The 27,734-nt window shown below is 42.7% G+C and overlaps 1 protein-coding gene across 1 annotated transcript in view; it reads left to right on the plus strand.

Moving 5' to 3' along the window:
• ITPRID1 (ITPR interacting domain containing 1) overlaps positions 1–20,705 on the plus strand; it is a 34,318-nt gene extending 13,613 nt beyond the window's left edge. The window contains 7 exon segments of the mRNA XM_074898189.1: positions 13,112–13,197; positions 13,563–15,047; positions 18,571–18,698; positions 19,528–19,639; positions 20,316–20,528; positions 20,531–20,674; positions 20,676–20,705. Of these exon segments, the coding sequence (XP_074754290.1) occupies positions 13,112–13,197; positions 13,563–15,047; positions 18,571–18,698; positions 19,528–19,639; positions 20,316–20,528; positions 20,531–20,674; positions 20,676–20,705 (2,198 nt within the window).
• The last annotated feature ends 7,029 nt before the right edge of the window (positions 20,706–27,734 follow it).

A 27,734-nucleotide genomic window follows, 5' to 3' on the forward strand; every position in this document is an offset into this window, starting at 1 on the left:
ATGCAGTGCCTGATACTGCAACGGCCCACTCCTATTTGGTCGTGGGCTCTGTTGGAAAGGGTGTGAGTGATGACGAAGACGTGAGAGCCTGACATGACCCTGCTGAAAAGGGAGCTCACCTGAGCGGGAAAGTGTGTGTTGCCCACTATGAGAAGAAATAGAGATAGATAGGAACAGACTGCTTTGCCTAGATGGAGCATATTAGAGACGGGTGACTTATGGAAGTACTCGTCCCAGTGGTATTGTCCCTTGGCTCTGTAGCCTGGCCTCAATTTTAGTCCAATTGCTTAATTTTCTACACTCCCCATGAAAGCCAATTCCCTGGCTGCTGTGTGTCTTCTTTATATTTCTCCATAATGTAGATTCTGGCTGTTTAACTGCAGTAGGCTTTATGATAAGGCTTTTTTTCCCTCTCTCTTGGCAGAATGCTGAGACTTAATTTTAAAAGACGCTCAAACCTCCCAAACATCTCTGAATGACTTACAGGAAAAGCAGAGTGTTTTCTAGCTCTGTTTTAAAAAATATTACAATCTTTTTTATTAGGCAATTTTATCATTGTTATAAATAAGTAATTGTACTGGGGAGAAGGGATAATCCTTATTTAATTAAATTCATCTATACTCCCAGGTTGGCAGCAACCAGACATATGTGAGACTAATACCCACAGCCTGCCTGTATGCATGTGCAATTAAAAATTCACTCTACAGTAGCACTGGCAGTTTAGTGTTGCTTTTGGCATTTACAAATTCTTTTATTTTGTGACTTTTTTTTTACCATACACATATGCTGGAGCAGATGTTGCTTATTTGTTGTTTATTCAAATCTGTAGGCTCTGGCAGCTAACTCCATTGTTCTGTAATGAAGCTTTATTCACTGTCCTGTATTAGGACCCAGCAAATGCATGACAGGCAGAGTTAGCTCTCAGCAGGAACTACAGTTATTGTCCTTACTTATTGGCTGTTTATATTCTAAAGCTCACAGTTGAGAAAGCTGGCTGGGCAGGGTAAGGGGCTGGGGATGCTGTGTGCAGAGGAAAATTACTTGACTCCACTCACTGTATCTTTGCCCTGATGAGGTGCAGGCTTGCATGTAAACTCATCTGTTGCAGGGATTTCATATTCAGCACGTGAAAAATAGAGCTGTTCTCCCCCTCCACCCCCTCTCCCCGCTTGTTCTCCCCCCACCCCACCCCTGCTGCTCCTTCCTTTTTCAATTAGCCTTTGTAAAGCATTGGATTTAACTAAGGGATGTTTCAATGTTGCTCACCCCCGTTAACTCAGCACGTGCCTGAAAATTCATTAGCAGCAAGGTCTATTAGGGAGGCATCAGAAGTCAGTGTTATTTTGGTGCACACTGTAGTCACTCGCTCCCCCTTGCTCCCTATTGACTTCCCTCTGCCCCTGCGGGGTGGCCATGCACCCGAAAGGGAGGAATTCCTGCGCGATGCTGACCCAAGCGGACTCACTGCTCCCAGGCACTCGAGTGCCAACAGAAAGGCATTAGCCTGCTGGAAAAGCCCTTGGTAGCCCAAGAGGCAATCAATCAGAGAAGTAACCACCTCCATCTGGCTCACTGTGACATGGTAGCTCGCTACCGAAGCGCTTGTGATTCATCTTGTCCCAACGAGTGGTGCCAGGGATCGCATACACCCAGTTTTTGCAGCAGCTGGGAACGTCCTAGCTTCCCCGCATGCTGAGCTAACACATTAGCTCCTGTGACTTATCAAGTAGCAATTCTTTCAGTTATCACACCTTCACTCCTCCTACTCACCAACTCCTCTGATGGTTTGGCACCATGGGAATATTCGCAGAATGCAATTGGTATTTCTTTTAATTGACTGAGTGCCAAGAATATGAATCCTGTTTATTATCTATTATCCATTGTAACGTCTGCCTGCGATTGAAGGAGCAATGTCTTCAAAAGTGCAAGAAGAAAAGGCACGTGTATTTCCTATGCTGCAAAGAGTACAGGATTTTCCATGTTCATTTTTCTATTTTCAGTATTAAGAAGTGAACAGCTATTTCATATTTCTTATTTGCTATAGTGCCTACGTAACACTGTTTTTCTTCATGTATAACACAGTGGCTTTTAATTTTAAGTACAGACTAAAGGAAAGGGAAAGGCAAAAAGAAGGCCAAAGGGAAGACTTGCTAAAGCTGCAATCAAAATCTGGAGCTGAACTTAAAAAATGTCCTACAACTACTCTTGTGTTGATACTGCCTGACATTCACATTAAACTTTGGCATTGGTTAATGACCACATACAGTCTCCAAATATGAGTTCTCCCTTCATAAACATGATGAATAATAGATCCATATTAGATAGATCCCTGTTTGCAACACTTTTATCTTCTGCAGGTGACCTGGCACAAAGAAGACATCCCCCTTCTTTAACTGTTTGGGGTTGCCTCCATTTGTTTTGTGATGCCACAGCCCATATTCTTCCCATCTTCTGCACATGGACCATGTAAAGGCCTTCTTATTCTTTCCTGTTTCTTACATAAGGGATCTGTGAGTGAGCATAAGAGGAATCTGTATCATTTTAATGCATTTTGTAGCCTGAAGAAGTCTGGAGGGAAAGTCCTGTGGTCCCAGAAAGAAATAGAGACTGAGAGAAAAGAGTAAACTGAAAAGCAAAGTTGTGAAACGATGAGTCTTCAAAACTTCCTGCATCTTTTCCCTATCCAGAAACAACCTGAGTTGTCTAGTTCCTTCAGAGGAGTCTTCCTAGAAAGACAATTTCCTTCTGCAGCTCTTGAGAATAGCCCGGCTGCTTTGCTTTGCCACAGTCCTCCTTGATGTATCTCACGCACACGTATATGCCCGAGTTCAGCAATGGATATGAAGATGGAGACCTAGGAGGTGGTGATGCCATGTTCATCAGTACAGAAACTAGATGTGCAGCAGAGAAAGGAGGTCTGTCAGACTTTTGAAATGGCTTCTGGGAGGTCATGCCACCCGTCATTGGTGTCAGGACACTCTGCCTGCAGTCCTCAGGTCTAAGCAGCCATCCCCAAGAGCTCTGGGGGGTTGTATTATTTTCAATGAGTACATTCCTAAAGTCACTGCACATTTATAACATTTTGTTGCACGTATGTGTCATATTTTAGGTCCTACTGCAGCAAGCTGATTCATCCTAGCGGGAAAGGATATGCACACACCACAGGCAGATGGCCCAGTGAAAGTTATACAACCTGCTGATGCTTAAATCTTAGGGGGAAAAAAAAAAGATAAAATACCTTAGATATCCAGGAGGACAATGAAATACTTTGACAACAAATTACTTAAGAGATATTGGTTTAGATTAGCAGTGATAGCTTTTTAAACAAGAAAACTTCTGAAACTAAATCTAGTTGTGGTAAAGTTGTGCTGAGACCTTGAAAGGTCTTTTCTAATATTTCCTCCTCTGCGTTTTCTTCCCATGGCCTCAGAAGTGCATAGCAGGATCAGAGCCTTGCCTGTACAGTCAGGGACCTCCATGTTGCTATGCTAATTGTGCCAGTTGACAGCCTGACCCTTTGAACCTTGATGAAAAATACAAAACCCCAACCCCATGTCCAGTTCGGGCTTCGAGACAGATTTGTGAGAACATACACACCTTTTCTGATGGCACCACATTGCTTTGCCATGGCTGCTATGAGATTTCGGGTGACACCTGTGAAAAGGGGACTGTTGGTGTTACTCTGGGTGTATTTTTATGCTCTCTAGAACACTGATTTCTTCAGGGATGAGAAATATGATTCGTATTCCATAGATCTACATACATGTCAACTACTGGCTGATACTTAGCATTTCTCCTCAGGAAAATATCATTGACAAAGGGAGGCAACTTACTAAGCCTGACACACTTGGACCCTCTGAGCACAGTTTAATGGCTATTACCATGGAAAAACAGCTATGGTAATTGACTGTTGGTCTCTACAAAGTAACGCCTAAAGTCAGATACATGTTCCGGCCTCCCAGTTGCTTTGGGCACTGCTGACCAGGCAGAAGTTGCAAAACATAAGGGCTTTTCACTCATTTTTCTCAAAGGTCTCTGTGAGGGTTGCTGGAAGCCACCCTCCCTTTTGTGAGGTGCTCTCAGTTGCAGAAAGCCCTATGAGCCTCCTTGCAATCGCTTATTTTTTATTCATTATCTCTGTGCAGCTGCTACTGGGAGAAGTTGTGATGTAACGTGATCTACAGTGTAGGCTGATGACATTCAGCTCTACCTCTCATTTTCATCAGAAGCAGACACAACCATCACCCGTCTCTCCCGACATTTGGCAGCAGCACGAATCTGAATTAATGACAGTTGGCTGAAGCTCAGTTGAAATAAGATGGAAGTGATACTGACTCTCAAGGAAAAGTAGGAGGAGGACCTGGCAAAGTTTGAAGCTGTTTCATCAGCTGAGGGAAGATAAAAGACCATTGTCAAAGTGACTGCAATTTCAGGTTTTGACTAGATTCATCACTACTCCTAACCTCCCAGACTGCAGAAACATCATTTATCACAAAGAACTGCCTACAGTGTTCTCTCTTTTCCTGTCAAATTCAGCTCTTGGATTACTCATTTATACTTTTACCATTTCTAGGGCAGTATGTTCTTGTGTAGGACAGGCAGGAGACGACAGGAAGCTCTGACTCGCGGGGAAGGCAGCTGCCTTGCTCCCGAGCATGGCAGTCTGCAAGGGTGCGGCTGCTCCTCTCAGGAACAGAGCGGGAGACTCACAATGTTGATCTGAATTACCGAGCCTGACATGACCTCTGTCCCCAGGTACTTCAAATACTTCCTGTAGCTCCAGCCAACCTATTTAAGGAGGCTTCCAGAGTTGTGGACCAAATTGTACTGGGGATATTCTTGAAAGGGGAAAATGTGGAAACTTCTGGATGGTGAGCCTCTGCTGCCAATGCCTACAGATGTCAGCTCTGACCCTCTCTAGAGAGGCACAGGGTGGTTCACTAATGCAGGAAATTACATCCTTTTTGGTGACGTACAAGGCAGAAAACATGCTTCTTCCCTTGCCCATATTCATCTCTGATTTGGGTAGGGAGGAGGGGAAGTGAACATTTAAAAAAAAAAAAAAAATGGTTTCATTTTTCTTTAATGAGTAGCTCTACAGGATATTATCAGCTAATTCAGTTCTTCTCCAAAGCTGCCTTCTACACATGAGCTCAGGACAACCTGCAATGCGAGAGAGAGAGAAAGAGAGAGCCAACCAACCCACCCACCAGCCCCAGGCATTTCACAAAGGAGTATATTTATACCTGCTGTCGCGGCGCTGACTGTAGTGTGCAGCAGATGTACTGAAGCTAGTTTTAAATCAGTAAATATGTGCACCAGCTTTAAAGCATACCAGCACGTAGCGCAGGTACCAGCGGCTGTCTAGCCACGGCACCGGGGAGCTGACAGTGCACCCTCGCACCCTGCTTTTCAGACAGGTTTTGCAACCTGGGCAGCGCTCCAGGCTGCTGTGCTCTGCCTGCCGGCTGTGCTGTGCCATGAGCATGCTAGACATAACCATACATACACTGAATCTTAAGCCAAAAACTTGGCTGGAACTTGGTGCAAAACTGCTTTTTTTCCTCGGGTGTTCTGGAGGAGGACTGAAGCTGAATGCTCTGACGATAGATGTAGATTTTCTACCTAGATATTTCTGTCATGCCAGCACAGACTGTGTCTTTAATGCTCCGTGACCTGGTTCCCTTAAGTGTTTATGGCTTATACATGGAGACCACCTAGTCCATTGTTCTCCCAGGGGAACGTGGGCACCCAGAGCTCTGTGGGGAGCTGGGCCCTGGGTGAGGAGCAGGAGGCTGCTCATGAGGATGAGAGGCACAGTGTGTGCGCTCCCAGTGCCCGTGGAGCTGTGCTTGTGTCTCCTGCTAATGACGGCTGTGACTGCCAGACCTCAGTGATAACCGTGTAAAGAACTGCAGGCTGAACGTGGAGATGAAGCAAGATATCAGTAGCCGTCATATGACATATGTGCCCGCCACCTTTCATCCCTCCTGGCCCTGTCTCACCTCCTCGGGGTGCAGCATACAGGCACTCCTGTCCCACCTGAGGTAGCTGCAGTCATGGGGACTGCAGGCCTTTCGCCGCTTGTTCACCCCCCTTGAGTCTGTCTTCATCCCCACAAAAAGAAAAGTATACCTGAAGTCCTTCATATGCCACTGGTACCCAAAGTGATGCGGAGAAGAACATTGCAGTCTGGGTGAGAATTGGGGGAACTGGGTTTTGACAGCAGAAGGAGATACCTTGGAGGAGCAAGGTTTTGCTCTTCTGGGCATAGGCTCTTCTTTTGTTCCATTTATACAGCACCTACCAGCATGGTGGGGCACAATTCATAATAGAAATTGCTTTATGTAGAGCTTTTTTAACATGTATTTTCGCTCAGTCACACTGTGTAAGATGATGGACCTGAAATTCCCCTTCAATTCAAAGGGAGCAGGGGATAGACAAATTTCACAGCTACACTTGGTTTTGAATAAGAATCGGAGCTTTTGCTGCATCTGGTGCATTTTGGGGTGTATTATTTGCTTTCAAATAACATGACTATTCTAATAAGATGGTTTATCTATTTTTTTCTATGATGTCATTGCAAAAGAAAATTTGCAGAAGGACATGCATAAAAACTCCAGTTTGTGCTGGCTTTTGGAAACACAATTTGTGGTTTATGTGCTGCTGCCATCTGGTGACTGTACTCCTGAAAAGCAGCACGAAACAGCTGTAGCTGTACAGAAAGGGGTCCGTGCTGCAGCCCCGCTCCAGTGACAAGCAGCTCTGGACTGATGTCTCTTACGGGCAAGTTGTAGAACTGTGTATTGCCTTTAGCTAGAAAATAAACTAGCTCTTTCTCATCTCAGTTTGTTTGTTCATCACCATTTCTGCAATGTGGAAAGTGAATTGGTGCTACAGAAGTTGTACGTGGATATTAAAAAAAAAAAAAAAAAGACTAAGAATAGACTTTTCCTTTGAAATATCAGTGGCACTACATTCAATGTTTATGTTCATAGTCAACAGTCAGTAACTGGTGCAGTTAGCTATGGGGGTGCTTCTTGGACTAAGGAAAGATAGCATAGTATACTGGGAATGAACAGATTTTATGGAACATTTACAGAAAGGAACAAGTTTTTCCACATACATGGGAACCGATTATGAATAATAGTGTTTCTTTTCCCCAAATGCTGAAAGTTGTACAAAATAATTTCTTCTGGTGCACCAAGGTTGGGTGAGCTTCAGAGTCCACTGCTCTGGATAGCAGCACTAAAAAGAGGGTTCTTCGTGGCTTATGGAGAATACATATTTTCAGTGGAGTTTTATTAGCTCTTAACGGCCATATCGTGGAGCGTGATAGTTAAAAATTGGTGATGCCTATTCTCTGAGTAGCAGGAGAGGGGAGTCAGTTGCAGCAGCTTTCCCATCGCAAGACTGGACCATCTGTAACTGTGCCATGAAGCTGACATATTCCTCTAGCACACAGCCAGCTCATCCTGCAACATTATTTTGTGTGACGGCATAGGCAGGGCAGAGTTGTTAAGGCTAACATATGGATTTATCAATTTGCAGAACAGGAGGAGATAGAGTGAAACATCTAAATGGGAAAGATCCAGTTAACTACTCAAAATGAACCCATTTCTATTTTGAAAGTACTATCTGAAAATGTATTTTTGAAAGTCCTTTTTTTGTCATGTAAGATAGAAATTCTTGATTTTTTTGCCTTGTGTTGGAGAATCAGAGCCTTCACATCTTCCACACGCTGCAGCTAGAGACCCGTGTGGACCAAGCACTTTCAGTATTTGATGACTGTGCTTGAGAAGAAAAAACCCAAAACATCCAAAATGTAAGAAAATACCTATTCAGTTCTGGCACTTCTGTGAACGTGGTATGATCTTCATTCGTCCCATTTCTTACTGCATTCAGCTACTATTGAATTCAACAATTGTTGAACAGATGTGATTCTTAAGGCTCAATCAGTGAGATATTTGTGTGTCCACTTAACTCTGGGTGTGGGAATAGTATGCATAGATTTAAGCCTGAATCTAGTTTCCCTGCTGATTTTAGCCTGAGTGTTTAAGCTGTAATGAAGTTAATGCCTTGAGAGTTTTGTGTGAGAGAGGCTGCAAAATGCTTTTGCTTATAGAGTGAAGTGGAAAAGTCTTACTCTAAGTCCTCCAGGCTTCTTTTTCTTTTACAAAATATCTGACTAAATTGTGACATCTGTGCGTTATTTAGTCCCATGTATGTAGCAGACAGTTTTAGAAGTATTTATCCACAACAATGTCCAACAGCATTAAACAGCAACAAAAATATCTAAAATTTGAACAGCATTGCTAGGTTGCAACTGGCCATTCTGCTTTTCCTTATGACAGGATGAGCAGTCCAGATTTTAATTTGTGAATTTAAAGTTCAAATTTGCACAAATGCTCTCACATTTGAAGTTTTTGTGCCTATGCTTCCCGACACAAACAATGTAGAAAATGATGTAGAAAACAAATATTGAAGTGCATTCATCAACGTTAATGTGTTTCAAAAGACATACAAAGAATGTGCTATTGTTTACAAGCAGTGTAGTAGCTCTCATGGCATTTTGCAGTTTGCAAGTATTCTCCAGGTTGGAAACTAGAAAGAGGTTGTGTTGTTTGCAGCCAAGTCCACAGAAAACCAGCTGTGGAGTCTTCAGAGGAATGCAGAATTGTATGCCAGCACTTTTTTTTTTTTTTTTTACTAATTAGGGAGTATTCTTTCATTAACGGTGAACCTAGGAGCCCAATAGTTTCAGAAAGTTCCTGCACTGAAGGCTGCTGAAAATGGGAGCTACTGTATCTGCATGCAAATAAGGGGAGAGAAGAAGTCTCTTAATGAAATTGGATTGATCAAGTAAAGGGCTGGAAAGCTGTGGGACCTTTGAGGTTTGGAAGGCATGCACTTTCTTATACAATACAAAATGAAGCAGAAACCTGATTAGTAAGTTCCTCTAACCTATTTTTATTTAAAATTCAGGCAGAACAGAAATGGGATGCAGGAGCTAAACTATCCCAGTTCAATTAGCACAGAAAGGCGAAGAGCCAAGGTTTTCCTCACCAAGATCTTCAGGGGCGATTCTCAGGCTTCCTCTTTCCAGCATAGCCAGATGTATTCTCCGCACAGGGCCCAGAGTTGTAATTTTTAGTTCATAGTTGAATACTGGTCTGCGTCTCTACTTCTTCTCCAAACATACTTTATCTTTCCTTGGTGTGATGCTCTGCATGTATTTGCAGAATCTCTACAGGTTTGGGTGTCTCCACACACGAGGAGAACAGAGTAGAGCTACATGAATAATGGATACTTTGGTTCAGTGGCTGAACCAAATGATTGGGGGAAAAATGCAGTTTGGGTAGACTAGAAATGGAAACATGTTTTGCTTAATGTTCAGGGCATTGATTTAACCCATTTTTTGCACCATTCTTCAAATTAAAAAAATAAGTTGCTTTCATGAAAAAAAATACCAACATACCACATTTGAAAGAGAAAGATGGGAGCATTTAAAAATGTTAAAACAAACTATGTAACTTTTTCTGACCTTCCTCCCCATCTTTCTGGCCAACTTGTATGCCTCCTAAAGACAATATTCCAGTTGCTGAAAGGCTTTAGTTCATTTAAACATGAGGAATTGTTGCTGTGAAGAAGTGGTGTCCTTAAAGGTGACCCTGGCCACAGCTGAAAGTGCTTTAGATGCTAGTCCATTCTGGGACAAACAACCACCAGCATCCAGTCTGGACATTATCAGATACCTGGTAGATACAGGAATTATCCTAGGAGACCTAGTAAAGACCCTCTCTGGACCCCTGCAAAGAGTCAGTCTCCTAGTAGAAATTCAGGCTGTGGGTATCCTTACTGGGTATTAGAGCTTGCCAAGAAAAAAATGGACTGTTATCATTGACAAGCTATTATTAACATTGCTGAAAATTTCACAAAGAGGGAAACTCTATTCCTCCTGAAGGCAGCATCAGGCATGGTCTAATCTGCAGTGTCACTTAACTGCTATTTGGGACATTAAGAGGAAGTGATAGATCGGCCTGCTCCTCACCCAAAACACAGTTTCTTCGATATGCAAATGCTGCCTGCCATTATGCAAACAATGCTTGGCTCTGGTACACAGACGTTAAACCAAACTACATTTACATAGGTTGAAAGTGAGCTGCGTCAAATTGAAAAGGCTATCATGTTTAATCTAGTTGCAGCACAGCTCCAGTTTGCAGTGTGACCTGCCTTCCCAATACAGCCCTGCTCTGTGTTTCTCCCGGGAGCGTGTTGTTCAGCTTTAAGTCCTTGTGGGAGTATTTTGGCAATCTCTTCATAGCTTTTGACACCACCTTGAATTGGAGGCCCACATTCATTTTTACTAAGTCTTTTTTTAAATTCAGACTTCCATTGAAATGGAGGGAATTTTGACTGGCTTTGAATAAAGTGTTAGAGTCAGAGAAACAACTTGTCTTTTAAAACCCCCTTATCTTCACCTGCCTACCTTCATCAGGGCTTGGCATACTGGATAAAATCTTGCAAGTCAGTGTGGGATGTAATGATTAAATTCAGCATCTGAATGTAGTTGGAAAAGAACTGCAGCTCAGACCCTGGGAGACATCACTTTGCACTGATTATACAGGGAAATTAAGCCTTTGCTCTAGGAGTATTAGTTCATTACACAACTAATATGTAGGTAGGTGCAAATTAGATGCCTAACTCAGATGAAGGTGGTTACCTGGTCTGAAGACAAGAAATCACAGTAATAAGCACAGGTGACCTATGCTTAACATGGTTCTCCTTCTACTATACTTCTCTTTTATAAGTTTCTACTTTGCTAATGTAAAAATTGTAGAAACTGTATTTATGCTCAGAATATTCATTAGGTCCTATTATATTACCATTTTAAAATACGTACACAGACAGCCTTTCAGAGTGTTTTGAGCCTTGATTTATCTGCATACCTTGCATGTTTAATCAATGAGAGCCATGATAGCAGAGCACACACTATACCTCCTTCTAGCACAAGTCCAGGGAGACACATGGACATCTTTCTGTAGCCTAACTGTAGAGATATTAACTTGGTCTGCAGACATTTCATCCAGTCTTTAATGTCTCACTTTGTGCCTAAAGATAAGCCCGGAGTCCAGTGTCACATGTTTTGAGTAGTTCTCTAGCTAGTGCATGGACGTAAATGTGGGTGGAAAGGTGGTTGCAATAGAAAAAACGCAGTTGGCTGTTGTTGGAACAGATGCATCGCATTTATCTTAATAAATGGATCAAACCTGGCTATAGCCACCTGGTTTTGACCAGGTCAGAAGATGAATTCTAACCGCACTTACTCTTCCATTAAAAGTTACAGGGTTTTTCCCTACGTGTAATTTCTAGTAGCATGCCAGCTACTTTGGTATCCTGCATGTCTCAGGAGAAAAACAGGCACCTTAAAACACTTGGTAAGCAGGTAATGTGGTCTTCTAACTTTTCAAACTTTAAAGCCTGAAGGTCAGTTGTTATGACTATAGGATACAATAGAGTATTTGAAACACAAATTGATTGGAACTAAGCGGCTGAAACATTTCATGTTTTCAAAATTTTCCAAAGCTTTTCTTTCTTCATTTTTATGTATGGAAAACTATAGGCCAGACTGACACTTGGAAGCAACAGCTGGCAGAGCTGCAAAGGGTAATTGAAACAGCTTTTAAAAAAGTTTAGAGAATCTGTAGAGCAGTCTCCCTGGGGGAGAAGCTGAACCATGATGTCGTTTGTGGGAAACTGTAAGCATGAGTTTTGAGACCACCCACAAAACAGGCAATTTTCAGCAACATCGCTGCATATCTTGTAATGTGTTAGATGGGAACCACGTATTTCTCATCCGAAATAGGAAAGTGACTGACTGACTGCTGTGCTGATGATGATACCAGGACTGACAATGCAAGTAATTAATTTTAAAACCATAAAATGATATCTGGTTTTGATTTTACAGTTGCTGCCTCCTAGACTGCATGATTTTCATTAATTGATGCCCAAGGTACATTTAATAAAGCCCATAGTCTGTTAATGTGTGAAAACATAATTTGTAGACTTTTTTTTTTTTTTTTCATTTTCTGATTCACACAAATGAGAATTAATAACTCAGGTCTCAGAGCTGCTAGGTGAATTGTCATATTTTTATGGATACAACCAGAAGATAAAAAGCCCTAGGATCCAGTAAAGGTTATGTACGCAAGGAACAAGAAAGGAGGTGATCCCTTCCCTTCCCCAGCAGACTCCCTCAGCCTGCTCCCTCAACTCTACCTCTGTTTTTTTGCCAGCTGTCTGAGAATGAGGGCATTATCTGAGGATGAAGGATGAGGATGAAGGTTATCTGAAAGTTATCCAAACTGAGGATTTACTTTCAAGCACTTATACTTTTAAAGAGGATTGGGTTTTATTCATTAAATCAGGTAGTTAATGGTGTATAATTGATTTAATTGCAAAAGTTGGAGTAATAATTGGTTTAGCCAGATGATGTGGCTGCTAGATTAGAAACCTTCTCAGGATTAAATCTAGAATGTCTTCCTCTTGCCTTTATGTCTTGCCATGCAACCCTACATCATCTCAGCTAGTTACTCTGATTTCTTGTGCTCAGACCAAAAAACAACAGAGATGATACACAGTGCCTCAAAGTAGAGACAAACTGGGCTCCTTTCCCTGCAGGAGCCACCTAGTTGAAGCCACTGAAACTACGTAGTTATGAATGAGACTTAGACTGAGCCAGTTCTAACAATCAAAAGTCAACACTTTTAGCACAGGAAAACTGTGCTGCTTTTAGCCAGCAGAAAACTGTTTGGCTGTTTTATAGGTTATTTACACTGTGTATATTGTGTGAATATATAAAAACCTGACATCTGCAGTTAATGATTACACTGGTGAATAAGTCAAAGCTTAGTAAGATCAGCAATAGCTATCCTGAGTAGATTTTGTTATTTTTTTCTTGTTGTAGCAATATTGCAGATTTCTGGCCAGGATCAAGAATATTTCCAGAAATGCACATTTAAATTGCCCCTGCTTAGTTCTATACTCATTTTGGCTTGGTACCACTTTCTGTCTTTCTTTCTAATTTGTCTTATCCTTTTGTTTTCCCTAGCAGAGGTGATGGTGACAAGAACAAGCAGCTGCCAGTCAGACAGCAGTGGGTTCATGGAGGAGCTGCCAGAACCTGTAGTTTTGCAAGTAAGAAATGAGCAATAGTCAGTGGTAGGTCTGTGAAAACTCTGTAGCCCTGGCAAAAGTAGCATAAAAAAAATCACAGAGTTGTGAAAGCTTTATGAAAGCAAATTAATCCTGCTAGAAAACTTCAGAAGGTGAGAAGCTTTCTCAGAACTTTGTGCAATTCTTCCACCACACTAATGCAAGATTTGTGCAAGGTTACAGGCATTAAAGAAGAAATATTACAAGAATCTTTGGTTCACTGGGTATTTAAAATGTATTTAAAGACCTGCTGGGGGTGCCCAGGGCAAAACAGTAGTGGGTGAACCAGTGTGATAGAACAACTGTAGTATTTCAATTATTCTTTTCTTTTTTCTTACCCACTTCAGAATGCACCTTTGTCAGGAAGTATTGATTTTATTTCTGATATACACAATCAAGAAACAGGTCTGTCACATAGGACAGTTCTTCCTGTGTTAAATCAAGATTTTCAAGAAAAGCCAGGTGATTCTGTTGCTAAGGTCTTCCTCACTGCTTGCGACAGCATTTCAACAGTACCTACATCAACAAAAGCATGCGGTGACCAGGGAGAAGAGGCTCTGCTGCTGACTGCAGAAAATAGCAAGTATCAGGAATGTAATGCTGAGCCACAGAGTTTTGTCCAAGAAATGTTATGTGACATGGACAGGAAAGAGGATAAAACTGCAAGAAAACAAGTGGAAAAAGAGCATAATCCTTGTTTTCAGGGTGATACTCAGGGTGAAGGGAATCCTAGCTCCTTCAGATTTGATTGTCATTTATATTTTAGTAGAGGACACAAAGAGGTGAATGCAGCCTTCACTGAACTGAATGATATAAACCCTGCAGTCATCAGCAAGAGCAAAATCAGAGTTGAAGATGAGAGATGCTGCACTGAAAAGGACATTGGAGTTGCATGTCATGAAAATGCCCATGGCGGTCACACACCATGTGTTAAAGGACCATGGTGGGGTGTGGGAGTGGTCAGCGAAGATGGTACCCCCCTTGCAGTGAATGAGGTGACAAATGGGCAGAAGTATTGCGAAATGGATGGTGATTCAAAAAATACAAAATGCTCCCCCAAAATGGGGCTCCCAGAAACTCTGCAGTGGGGCTTAGCAGCACAAAGTGGGAGCAGTGCAGCTTCAAGCTGTTTTCTGCAAGTGCCTCATCAACATCCCTCTGGCCTAGCGGAAGGGCCTGGATTAAGTTCATCTTCAGATCAAGAGACTGGTAGCGTAGGGGAGATATTAGGAGCTAACAAATCAGAACAGGGAGACACTGTCCAAAATGGCGAAATGGCTTTTGCTCCTCCGAAATCTGTTACCATTCAGATGTCTTCAGGGCTGGAGTTTACTTCAAGGATGAAGGGCACAGGGCAGAATGCTCCTCTCACTGAGAGCCTTGCTAGGAAAGATCCTGTAGACTACTCTGACATGTTAGCGCCCAGTTCTGAGGGTGGTCCTCTTGTACAGTCAAATCCAGGGGCTTCGAAGGATGGAGTGAAGCAGACTGCTGAAGCCTCCAGCCAAACTGACATCCCTGCCAGGAAACCCAGGTGGCCACCGCTGCTTTCTCCATCCCGTACTCACCTGACAAAATCGGCCTCTCTTGACAGCATGCTTTGTGGCAAATACAGCTCACACTACTGGGGTGAGGGCCCTGGTGCCAAGGGTGCGCCGGGCAGTCACTGCTGTCACTGCTGCTGCTGCCATGGCTGCTGCCCGTGGACCTTCCCCGTGGCTGCCTCTCTCCAGCACCCTGCAGGCTGCTGCTCAAGCCAGGCCACCACTGAGCTGCAGCTCTTGAAAACCCTGATGCTCCTACAGGACACTCCAAGATGTAATCTTGCTCCGGTGAGTGTATTTCTTCATATACATGGACAGCTGACACACTTATGAGTTAAATGTACGAGATGCTTTTCCCTTTCCTCTCCTGCCACACTTGCTTTTTCAGTGAGACATATCTTGGGAATGCAGCTGAGAAAATGGATGGGGAGGGAAGCATTCCCTCTGGACAGAAATGTATCTGTGTACCTATAGTCTTGTTGGCCTGCTTTTTTTAGTAACTTACGTACATCAGTTCAATCTCTAAATGGTTACTGCACACTGGGTGATGAAGTTTACAGGTCAAATGAAAAGCTGAGAGATGAGAATGAGTTTCAGTGAGTTCCTGTGAATCAGCTGAATTACAATAACTCACTGGACAGCAGAAAATGCAAGGTTACATGATTCAGTGTAATCCCCTTAGTACAAGAGAACTCATTTAGGTTATATTACTCAGTGTTTATTAAAGACTAACTGAACACCCAGACACATACCATAAACCAAACTACTCTAAATCAAAGTGAATTGCGACTTCTCAGAGCCTCAAGCCATTTTACTGAGGTAGAATAAGAAGCTTGCACTAAATCTAAAGTCCCACTAAGATGAATATTTGCAATAAAAATACCAACACTAAAAGGTTACCAAATTTTTATTTCTTTGCTCAGAATTGCTGAGAGGTCCCCAAAGTTGTGAAAGACTCAGGGTGTGTTGGGGAAGAAATCAAGGAAGCTTTGGCATACTGAGAAAAATGTGGAAGGAACAGCATACCCCCTGCTAGTTTGCAAGCCTTTTTCTATTTGCTCTTCGTACGGAAATGAAACTTGAACTATTGTACAAATTGGGGAAGGAAGTTATTAGGTAAAAGTTCCAGGAAGTGAAACGGGTGAATTTTATCCTGCTACATCACTGAATATATAATTCTGCAATGTCTTTGAACAGTATATTGGGAAATACGCCTTTTGTTGGTTATCTTGCTGTTGCCACAAGATGGCAGTGAGTCAGTACCTTATGCTGGACAGGGAGGCCTTTTCTCATTGATTCACTAATATTTTACCACTCTTCTAACCGGGGCTAGTGGTGATTTGTCTTCTCTAGTCTGTGGACAAGGAATGCAGCAGGAACAGACTTTGCACTGTACTGTTATCCAAGACCTGTTTTTAGGGATATGGCTCCACATTGTGCAGTTAAGTGCGTAAATTTACTGAGTTATTAGTCACTCTGCGGAGATTACCTCCATGCCTATTTTGTACTTTGCGTACAGGTGAGGCAGTTTCCACATCTTTTACTGAGAGAAGCTCACTCGGGTCACATCCCATTTACCAAGGGCACGCAGGGGGAACGCAACCACCATGGAGCAACTGTTAGTAAATTTGCCCTGTTCACACGCACCTTACCTTAAACAAGGTCTTGCATGAGAGTAGTCCTGGAACAGTTAGTCCCCTCTCCACCCCTGCTGAGTGTGAACTCTGAGTTAATCTGTGTGAACTTGTGCTCTGAGACATGCTCAAAGAGACAGTGCCAGGGGAGCTGCCTGTACCTCATCTATAAGGGCTGTCACGACTTTTTACCAAACCTATCCACATTGTGCCCTTTCAGTCTTTTGCATGGTGCTTTCCAGATTTCTGGTAGCCTTGACAAACCACCTAGAACTTTGTCTGCGGCCCATCGACTTCTTCGTAGTGACCTGAAGGACAGGAGCTCTCCAAGATCTTTCGAGCACTTTTTTGGAAGGCTATAAATCCTCACTCTGCTCTGATTTGGCAGTGGGTAGAAGAAAACATGATTACTATGTGGTCACTTCTCACTTACACCCCACACACTCCCATCTATGAACAAGAAAACTGAGAATCAAGATTAAAGTTTGGGGTGGGGGGCAAATGGGAAATCAGGCAACACTCCATCTGAAGGTGCTCATAACACATCTGACTGCTATCTGACACTCAGTGGTCTGTGATTGCTGCCCTGACCCTCAGCATTAAAAGCACCAGTTGTGCTCCACAGGGAGCAGACACTTGGGAGAACTCACCTCCACTGCAGTCACAGGACTGGCCATATCCAACTGCTATTAGACTCCAATTATCCGTTTCTGATGCACTTCCATGGCTGTTGGGGCTAGATTTCTTTGATTTACTGCTATGGGATGGTTTATCCCTGAGTTAATGCAGTTGCATTGAAATGGAGATTGAGAATGAGGTTTCTCAGATGCATGGGGAGCATCTATTGCCCTCTAGCTGAAGTTGATCCCCTAGAAGGGAGGTCTTCATCCTGTTTCAGGCCTTGATGGGACTGAGGGACACATTCAAGCACATAAACACGAAGAGATCATCAAAGGACGTTAATTGCAGGAATCCAAAGAGTCTGGGCATTTCTATGCTTTGCAAACACACCTCTTGTTCTCTAGCAGTTACAGTGGTTAGCAGTGGAGTGCAGGTTTGTACACTGTCTTCCCATGGCTTACAAGAAACCAAAATTTGCTAAGATGGGAACGTACCAAACACCTTGCACTTGGAGCAGTTTCAGCGTAATAAGTGGGCATGCTTTCAGAAGGCAGATGGTATTGTCTCCAAATTTATTTGGATTACGCTGTCTGCATTACTGCCCTGGACAAGGTGTGAAAAGTCAAGGAAAAGTCTTTAACATGGCTAGAAACTCAGACATTGATGAACTCCAGTTACAGGATTTATTTGGATGTCACTAGAGGGCTGCCATTATATTAGTCTCGTGCTACAAAGTAGTAACTTGTAAATCTGCCTATACTTTCTCATGTGCCATTCCTGCTCATTCATTTCCCCTGCCCTGAGACATTCCTGTAGAAATCAGGGTAGGTGTACATGATCAATCGTACTCGATACTTTCTCTCAATGAAGAGTAATGGCTACATTTATGGCATAGATCCTCTGACCTATTATGGATGTCTAGTTTTAGGTTGGAACAATTGCTCTGGTGCAGTACTTGCACATACATTTGTTGCAGTAAATGTCTGCACTTAGATAAATCCAATTCTAGGTTTCTAACTGGTAATAAATAAGAGATTACCAGTGTAATGCTTTGCAGCACCCATCATGAAAAACGCTTTTCCTTCTCATAGTTCTTATTTATCTTCCCTCTCTTCCCCCTCTCCCTCCTTCTCTTTTTAAAAACAGTTTCTAACATCCAGTGGCCAATAACCTATCGTTAATCCATAGCAACTCATCCTGCTCAAATATAATGTCTGACAACAGTGCAGTAACATCAGAATTTGGCACATTGAGTCAGATCTTTGATCCAAGTCCTTTTCCCTTTCAATGGCAAACATGAAATTCTCATTGGCTCAAGTAGTGCCAGGGCTTAATCCTACAGGTTTTAGGAGAAAAGGTGGTGACTGGGATGTGAGTGATGCACCCAGAGCAAACTCACTTGAAGTGCCATCTGGAATTTCACGGCTCACAGAATCCCTGTTGTGCAGGTTAGAGGAGGACTTGTACCATGCAGGCTGTCAGCTTCAAATGCACTCGACATAGAAATGCTCAAAGAAAAGTAGTAAGGTGGGGTGTCTTCTTGCTTTTCTGTGTAGTGTACCCTTCATGAAATAGAAGCGATGAAGAGCTCCTGCCAGTGCTTTCTGGAGAAGCTGGATGAGATTGAACAGCACCTGACCGAACAGCAGGCCCTGTTTTCTGACACTATGTGGGATGAAGGAAGGTAATGCAGCCCAACGAACCTATCTAAATCCAAAACTATCCTCGGCAAAGAGCCTGTGGACATGTGCAATGTGTCTGGTCACTTGTGTTGCCACAGCACTTCTGGTCAGTGAAGTGCAGCTGTGGGCATCCTGCAAGTGGAAGAGAAATGTACTGTGATGTGTTTTTTGCTGAAAGTCCAGCTTCTCTCCACACTATTCAAGGTTCTTAAACGTGACCATTTTGAATTGCTCTGTAGATATAGACTAGATTTTTAGCATGGAAATACTATGTTTTAATAGCAATAGGAACACTGGAACAGATCTCAGTCAGATGGAGCTCAGTGTTCCAGGTCAGTTCCGGGTTCAGGGAAGGAGGTGGGAGTGATCTCTGACAAATCAGTCCCTTTAGGCCACGTACTTAGTGGTCATGATCAATGCAGGAGCAACACAGGAAAATTTGAACTAACTCTTGATGGATTCAGCCCAAGTTCACAGTGATTACCAAGAAGTCTTAGGTTCACAAAATGTTACTAGGGGCTTCAAGTCTTGAGCTGCCTGAAAGTAGGGCCTTTATGTGCTATCTTTGTGCTGGAGATAAATCACAAGTTATAAACCTGCCCAGATTCAAGCTGGGTCTGCAACTACAACATGTTTAATATTGCAACTGGGATAATCAAAGAAATGAGAGTCAAGCAGACAAGGGCTGTTATTTATTATTTTGTAAGGTATCCTGTGACCATGGGTAAGAACAAGACTGCAACAGAGGAAGATACAGGTGCTATGCTGGGGTTGAGGAATAGGAGGGTGTTCACCGCTCACTTGAGTGTGCTTTTGCTTATGTCCCTACAGGGAGGAAGGCAGACACCTTCAATTCTTACGACGAGCTGTTCGTCAGGAGATTGCAGAACTGGAATTTCAGCTGAATGATCAATCTTGCCAGATCAGGGAGAGCATCCTTATGGTACGTTGCACAACCCACTGTTCTGAGTAATGTGGAAGAGTTTAAGGTATGTCCTGCTATTCAGTGTTCAAAGGTACATCTGAGGTACTCTGAGGTACATCTGAACAATCCTTTCAGTGCCAAGAAGAGGAGGATTTCCAATAACAGACTTACAGTTTGCACCTTTGACCCTCTTTCTCCTTGGCTATGCTGCTTGAGCTCAAACTACCTAGGAGAAGTGACAATATTTATAAAAGTGTCTGTATCCTACTCTGCTCTTGGTCTCTAGAATAAGGTGACAGACAATCAGCCTACATAATTATTGAGAAATGGTTACTGGTCTTTTCTGGACCAGCTCTCTGTTTGCTAAGGAAAGGTAAAGAAATGATCGTCAGGGGACTTGTCTTTGATTCTTCCCTGTCAAGCTTGGGTTAGAGGGTCAAGATCCCAATGGACCCAAATTGAGGTCCATTTGCAGATTTTCCATTAGACAATTAGATCTATCCTTTGGAATAAAATGTCCTTTAGGCTTTTCTCCTTCTTTTTATGGCAACCCCTCATTTGCCAGACATTGCAGGTCTTCTTTGGACCAAGCAGAAGAAGCAGGCATGCTTCATATACTCTTGTGTATCCTGCTTGATTCCTTTTATTATATTTTTATTACTGCAATATGGTTTTTGTTCTATTTTCTCTGCAGCAGCTGGACCAATTACTAGCAGAACAATCCCATCTGTCTTCCGAGCTTGGACTCTCTGATCGGAAGGGCGAAAGAAAAGCCCAGAGTAAACAAGCGTTTCCAGATGCTGCTGACACTACACATCCTCAAAGTGGGTGCTCAAAAGTGGTGCCGCAAATTGCTCCTAGCAAAAACACGACAGCAACAGGCTCACTCTCTGCCCCACAGCCGGGGCACCCTCAGTGCAGTTTCCTACCAGGACAACACCTGCGTTAAATTCAGCTGAGTCTGCCCCACCAGAGCTCTCCACCAGTGCAAAGGAAATAAAAGGACCTCCCCAAGCAAAAATGGACTTTAAGACATTTATACACAACGTAAGGAGATGTTTCAGCCTCACTCTCAAGGTTTTAAGTGGAAGGGATCACTGACCTGCAAAGCAGTTTTGCTATTCTGTGTCTCGCTGCCACGACCTAGGTCAGGACCCTTTCCTGTTAAGCCGTGCATTCACCCGTAGGGATGGAGCCTGTGTTTCAGGGCACTTTCAGGCTGCATAGGCAACACAGGCAGTGTTGTGGGACTGGACCCACCTTGATATTCCTCAGTAAGCTGTGGCAATGATCTAGATGCTCCAGAGACAACAGAAAAAAATGTGGATGGTATCCGTCTTGCTTGAACTTTGAATGCAACTGTTTGACTAATTAGTATATTCAACCCTCTCCCACCGTGTGAAATTAGTAATTTATGGCTTCAATTTGCAGAGACAATTATCCACTTTTACAAGGGCAGTAAAGGCAGTGAACTGGAAGGTTTGTTGTTTTTCTGAAGAAATTCAAAGTCAGCATTTCTGACTGATCCGATCTCACAATGTAACCGTAAAAGATTGTTTGCCTGCCTTTTTTAATATAAAATAGTCTAGGAAACCTCTTAGCTGCCTTATCATTTAATGGTCTCTTCTACCTAAGCATGCGTCCCAGTTTTTAAAGGACTGATGATTCTCTTAAATGAAAATTAGGGTTAAATTCTGCATAAACTTCATGTAAATACCATGGGAGGGAAAGCTCTCTATTGTAGTCTTACACTACTTTCTTGATTTATGTTGATATTATCACTGACATTATCAAGCAGAATCAGGTTCCTTAGCACACAATTCAAAGAATGAGAACCATAGACAGTGAAGAGCAAGGAATTTAAATATCTGAGATCGTGTTTTGTCATCTTTTGCACCCATTTCCTTTTGAGACTAGTCTTAGTCATTTACTCAACATACAAAGAACACTTTTCTGTTTTTTTTTTTTTTTCCAGTTGAAGAAATCTTTCCAAAATTCTGTAGGCAATGATTCAGCAGAAGGAAAAGACTGATGGAGGACAAACTTGCGGGTTTTTTTTTTAAATAATTGTTGCCTTTTTCCTGAAATGCATGGTATATCACAGAAACAAATGAACAAAACACTGCATTACAGAAAGTTCTGATCACAGCAGTTTCATTTGCAATGAGATGACTGGCCAGAAAAGCACGCATTTTTAAAGGATGTTTTGAAGAGAGGTGCTGTGTATTTTGCTATTCTGTGGTTGCAACACTTGTTATGCTCCTATTGGCAATCACATGGGATAGGGGGGTTCTTTGCAAAATCATTTAAAAGGAAGAGGAGGGGGGTTATTTTTGAGGAGAAACTTAAGAACTTGCAGATTGTCCAGGAGATACCACTAGAAGGTATTCTCCTTATAGCCAGTTATTTTAACACAGTCCTTCAACCAATATTAATTCTCAAGCCCAAACTACTTTGTATAGCCCTAGCCATGCTCTAGCTTTTAACTGGCTACTAACTTGCCACTGACTAATTTTGTGAGGCTTGTATCTACTGTCAGATTCAAATCTGAAGCTCACTGACAGTGGATAAAATGTTGAACACCCACTCTGTCAGACAATTACTGTGGATAGTGTCCTGGCTGTCCTCTTTCTTTTCATATTTGCTTCATATAAATCCAATTAAAACCAAAACGATATGAGAAACATAGGATTTCTACATTACAAGCCTTGAATCAGAATCCTGGTTCCGTTTTCTGGACAGTGCACAGAGCCTGGATTCATGCAGAAAAAGCCATGAGAAAAGACCTCTCAGGTTTGGATCACAGCAAAGAAATTCAACTGGTTCATTTTCAAAGCAATGCAGTTTGTACTCCTGCTTTCAATTTAGCACTTCCCAGACTGTGAGATGTCCTACTGGCTTGTTTGTTTAATGCTCTGGAGGGATCTTAGGTGTCATTTAGGCTTTGGTGTTGCAAATCACAGCTCTGCAAAGGTGCAAATAGAAGTAGCATTTGCACATGTTTAAGGAGAAAATGGAGTCAAACATGCTGAGCAGCCTCGAGGCTCCCTGCACCTCCACGTTTCCACAGATGTTCAGGGTAATAAAATGATTGGGGGAGAGAGGTACACAACACAGGAACTGACAAGATCCTCCACAGCCTGCTGGGCCATGAATTTTACTGGTTGAAATTTGCCCCTTTCTTGAGACCCCGCATGGGATTTGTACACTACTTCCACACTATCAAGTGTTTAAAAGTTTACATGTCAAGATTTGTGTATGTGACAGTATCTTCAGGCAGCATGCAAACAGGACCAAAACATCCTTCACCTAAGTTTTGATGGAACAAGCAATAATTTCACTTCGTACTTTCTCTCTCCACTGGCTTATGAACTGCACTTGCAGATGTTGTACCTCAGTTTGTGGAGGAAGGCAAATAAAGAGCATGATGAAGGACATACCATGATGTGAGTGCTGAAGGTCTCCTGGAAGAGAGGATGGCTAAGAAGCTCCCTTGCCTCAGCCACACCAGGGCTGTGATTTGTCCCATGAAACAAGATGTTTTTTGTGATTGCCACTGCAGCACAATGCATCAAAGCTCTGCGGGCATGTGATGCTGCAACCGCTGTCTGCTTGTCTTATGTCCATATGTACAGAAGATGGTGTTGGCAGGTGGCAGTCGTTCTTGATTAGAAAGATCATGCAGGACCTCTGGTGCCTCTGGTGCCATTTAAATTCTACCATTTGTATTCTCCACCAGGACTGAATCTGACTCCTGCTAACAAAACGTTCCTGTTTGAATGGTCTCTAGATTGGTGTATGTAGTCCAGTTCCTTATTTCAATTTAATTATAAAATCATTTCATGTAAGCCATGGACAGGATAGGCCTCCCCCATGTGCAACACTTAGACACCCACAAATATTGTTACTGTGAACTTGTTGGCATTTACAGCTAGATAACATTTCAAGCCCTCAATGCTGTTTTAACAATTTTAAGCTGTAACCTTGTAGCAATAAAAAAAACCATACTAAGCAACTGGAAAGGGAAAAATCTTCTGACTTATCCTAGAGCACAATGAGTGACATTTCACTTCATAACTCCTCCAAGACTTATAATGCTGCTGTTGAAGATGGGAGAGAAAAGAAAATATGCAGTAATTTTGTGATCAGGAAAGTCTGGGAGTAGCACTGGTGAGCGTGACAGCCAGCTGTGTACCCACTTAACCTCACGGTGTTGCCAACGTTTAAAATTGTATCATTTATTTCCCTTTAGGGCAGTCATAAGCAAACATGGTGGGAATCTTAATGATAACTCCACAGAATTAATGAAATAATAACATATCTGATTGAGTATCATAATTGCTTTAGCTAGCTAGATATCATAATTGCTTTAGCTAGCTAGAACCATACAAATTATCTTTCTGGCTTACAAGGCAATGGGTCATGGTTTGTTGTGGTTTGTTTGGGGTTTTTTTTGTGAAAAGTACTTGTGAAATTACTTTTGAAAAGTATTAGCACTAGGCAGTTTGCAAGTTTGAGATATGAAAAAAAATGGCCCTGTGACACTGCAGGACTTCTGACCCAAAAAAAAAAAAAAAAAAGTATTTGAGCAAAAGACTGTTTTCCTCTCTATTGCACCTCTCCAAAACTGAAATAGGTAGAACCGTTGGATCTGTTTCACAGGACTGTTGAGGCTCACAGAGGTCCATGCAAGATAGGTCAGACCTGCTACGGAAAAGGGTAAGATGCATAGGGTGTAGGTATGTTACAGTGGTGGTTCTTCTCCTGGCTCTCTAGTGCTCTTCTGGCATCTCTTGCCTGCAGAAGCCTAAAACTGCTACCCAAAATCCTTGTAACTCCCTGTTAAAGGCTCAGCATTTCCTTTGCCCTCATCACAGTTTCTGGAGTGCAAGGACAACATGCAGCCTCACCAAAGCAGGAGAGAGGAAAGGAGGGAGGTGGGCAGGGGGAAATCAATTAAAAAATGGTTCCCTAACAAAGACAGAAAATTCAAAACATAATGATTGCCTTTGCCCACCCTAGTTCAGTAGCAAATTTTGTAACTTGGATTTTACTTCTTTTGTCATTGCCTTTTGCCTTCATTGGTTTTCCCTGATGCCCCATAAATCTTTAAACCCTGAAGCTAAAAGAGGCTGCATTGTGCACCAGCTTGAATATTGATTTTGCTAGAGAGTATAAAATCTAGAGAGATAATAAGGAAATCCATCTAAGGTACCCTGCCAAGGGCTCCCATTAGTTGCTTTACCAGGCATCAATTCAATAAACCCTCGAGAGCAGCACATGAATAAACATCAGAGCCTCTCTGGCATGTTAATGCATCAGCTGCCTAATTGTCAATGCTGCCAACAGACTCCAAGAAAAGTACTATCTTGGGAGTTCAGCCCCTTCCAACTTCAAGTCCAGAGAAGATTTGACATTGGCTTAGAAGAAGGCAGGGCTCGGGTGAGGGTGTGTGCCAAATAACGTGGGCACGGCTGCTTTAAACGTGGTGCTGACCTGCTGGGTGCACAGCACAGCTCTTCGCCGTCTGGGCGTGCTGCCTCCCCATTGCACCCCAGTGCATGGTGATAAAGTGCCCCAGGTCAGGCCTAGGGCTTTCCCTGTGCAGGACTGGAATTTGTATTTGGGAAAAAGAAAAAAAAAAAAAAAAGTCTCAAATCTTGGCCTCAAGCAATAAGAATAAACCTGCCAGATATGAACAACTTTCTTCTTTAGGGCTACCAGGGAGCCTGGGTGACAAGAACCCAGCGTCTTATTCCAGGCTCTAGCATGTGTTTTCCCTGTGACCAGAGCCTTTTCCTTTACCCCATGGGGACCCTTATTCCTGGCACAGCTTCTTTCTGTCTTATCTAATGAGGTTTTAAATTCCTCGCAGAGAAGTTATTCTCTCCTAATGTGTTCATACGGTGCCTGGCACAATAGGGGCCTAATATCAGTTGGGACATCTACTTGCTGCTGCAATAATAATTTTATGAGCAGCCTTTCATTAAGATCCATTGCTGCTTAAGAAACAGCTGCAGTGTCACTTTATAAGACTGTTGACTGTTTTAACTCCCTCTGCTCCAGAAACAAGGTTATGATCTTCCCTGTAGAAATGGATATGGGTAAGAGAGGCTGAAGCATGAAACAAAAAAGCAATTTTGCTATCAAATGGGAAAATTCAGAATCAGAACACCTGAAACTTCCAGGAATTAAAACAATTTGAAACCACAGTGTTCTCATCTCACTGGAGAGGTGCATTTGAATTCATCCATCTTCATTTCATTCTCTTCCATTGTCTTTCAATGGGCACATCACTCACTCAATTAGCAAGAGCACAGCTAGTATGAGGGACACAGGTGTGTCCCATTGAGGCTATTCAACCTTAATATGGGAAACATTTATTACCATGACAAATAATACAGAACACAGGCAGCCTCTTCCTGATTTCCACCCCCCCTCCCTCTATTAAAATACAAAAACCTGTTAGGACCTTAGAGCTTGCAATTAATGATCGTAACAGAAGTAGTGAGGAGGCAAGAAGCAGGAGAGATCAGAAGTCAGGACCTAAGAGGTTGTGTTTTTTTCCCCCACCTCTTAACCCAAGCGAGTGTGAGGGCTCCCTTGGGGCCTCCTCACCTGAAGATGTTGACACATGTATCCTTTGCATGTCACTGGCCTTATCCCCTTCAAAAGGCTTCTGCAGCTACACAGACAGGTAAAAAATTTCTGCTCTTCTATGCTCTCTGCTTAGCCAGCTGCCTTCAGGAATGGCTGCAGTAAGTATTTATTAGAGAGACTTTAGGTAAAGCAAGTGTCTGCCAAGGGTTACAAACTGCCAGGTGTCCCAGAAAGGAGCAGGATGAAGTTTCTGGGTGGTGAAGAAAACCGGTACTCAGCGTAATATTCCCATACTCTATCCCATTTTAATTTCACTGTAGAAATTTCTGGAAAATCACGTTAGGTCAGCTCCCAGTCTGTAAGGTGCACCTTTTACAAGTAGAGCTTCCTTTCCAACAGTCGAGTCAAGCTATTGTAGGCCTACTGTGAAACAAAGTGTGTGTAGGGGGAGAAAACTCTGTAGTTAAGTTTTATCTTGCTGGTAAATTAGATTTTTAAAGGTTGCCTGGACTTCCCAGAGGTTTTTCTGAGCTACTGACAGAGAAATTATGGAGAGTAAGAAATAGTTATACTCACTTAGAGAGAAAAAAAAAAAACACCACCAAACCTAATTACTTGAAGACTAGGGTCTACTGTATCAGTGACATTTCTGTAATGTCCTGCATAAGGACTCCACTGCCCTTAATTATTGATCTACAAGGAATAGCAATAATAAGAAAATGTTCCTCTTGTTACATCAGGAGAGCTGTTCCAGATCTAGGGTTGCTCTAATCAGAGCAGAACACATTGGAATCCAGACAGCCTGTGCTCCTTGCACACTTGTCCCATTTAACAAACAGAGAAGTGGAAGCAAGGGCACCTGAGTCATCCCAAACCAGGCCAGGCAAACGCGAGAGGCACTTTTCTCAAGCTTGGGTTTCCTAACCCACAGAGGAGTGGGAGTGTGTGTGTGTGGCTGAGGGTGAAGGGGAGCCGGAGAGACATGTTTGGGGAAATTTGTAGCATCTGGTGCAAAGGAAATCTCATTCTGGGAGCTGATGCAATAGCCTTGTGGCATCACCAGGCTGTATCCAGCTGTTGCCTAGCAAGCCCATCCTCAGAGACAGGCACTGGGAAGCAATTGCTGCCAAAGCACATAGCAGCTGGGCTGACTATTACCCAGGGAAAGGGCTTGTGAGCAGCACAGGGGAAAAGTAGCTGTGGATGGGACAGGGGAATCTGAAAACAACGGGCAGGCCTAGAAAGAAAAGGAGAAAGAACAATAGTTAAGCTGGTAAAATAAAAGTGAGAGACCTGAAACTAGACAAAGGAAGGATGAAGCATAAATTCAACTATGTGCAGATTTACCCGTTTAAAGGTAGCCCTAATGTACTAGTCCAATACATAGAGTTCCCTCAATGAAATACGTAAACTATCTTAGCCCAGAAGCAGAGGAGTTAAGGACCATGGTCAGATTAAGACAAAGAACAGTCAGTTTAAGGCTATCTAGTCCTCAATGTAGTAGCCAGTGGTT

Source organism: Athene noctua, chromosome 2 (genome assembly GCF_965140245.1).
Source record: "Athene noctua chromosome 2, bAthNoc1.hap1.1, whole genome shotgun sequence".
Taxonomy (NCBI): Eukaryota; Metazoa; Chordata; class Aves; order Strigiformes; family Strigidae; genus Athene; species Athene noctua.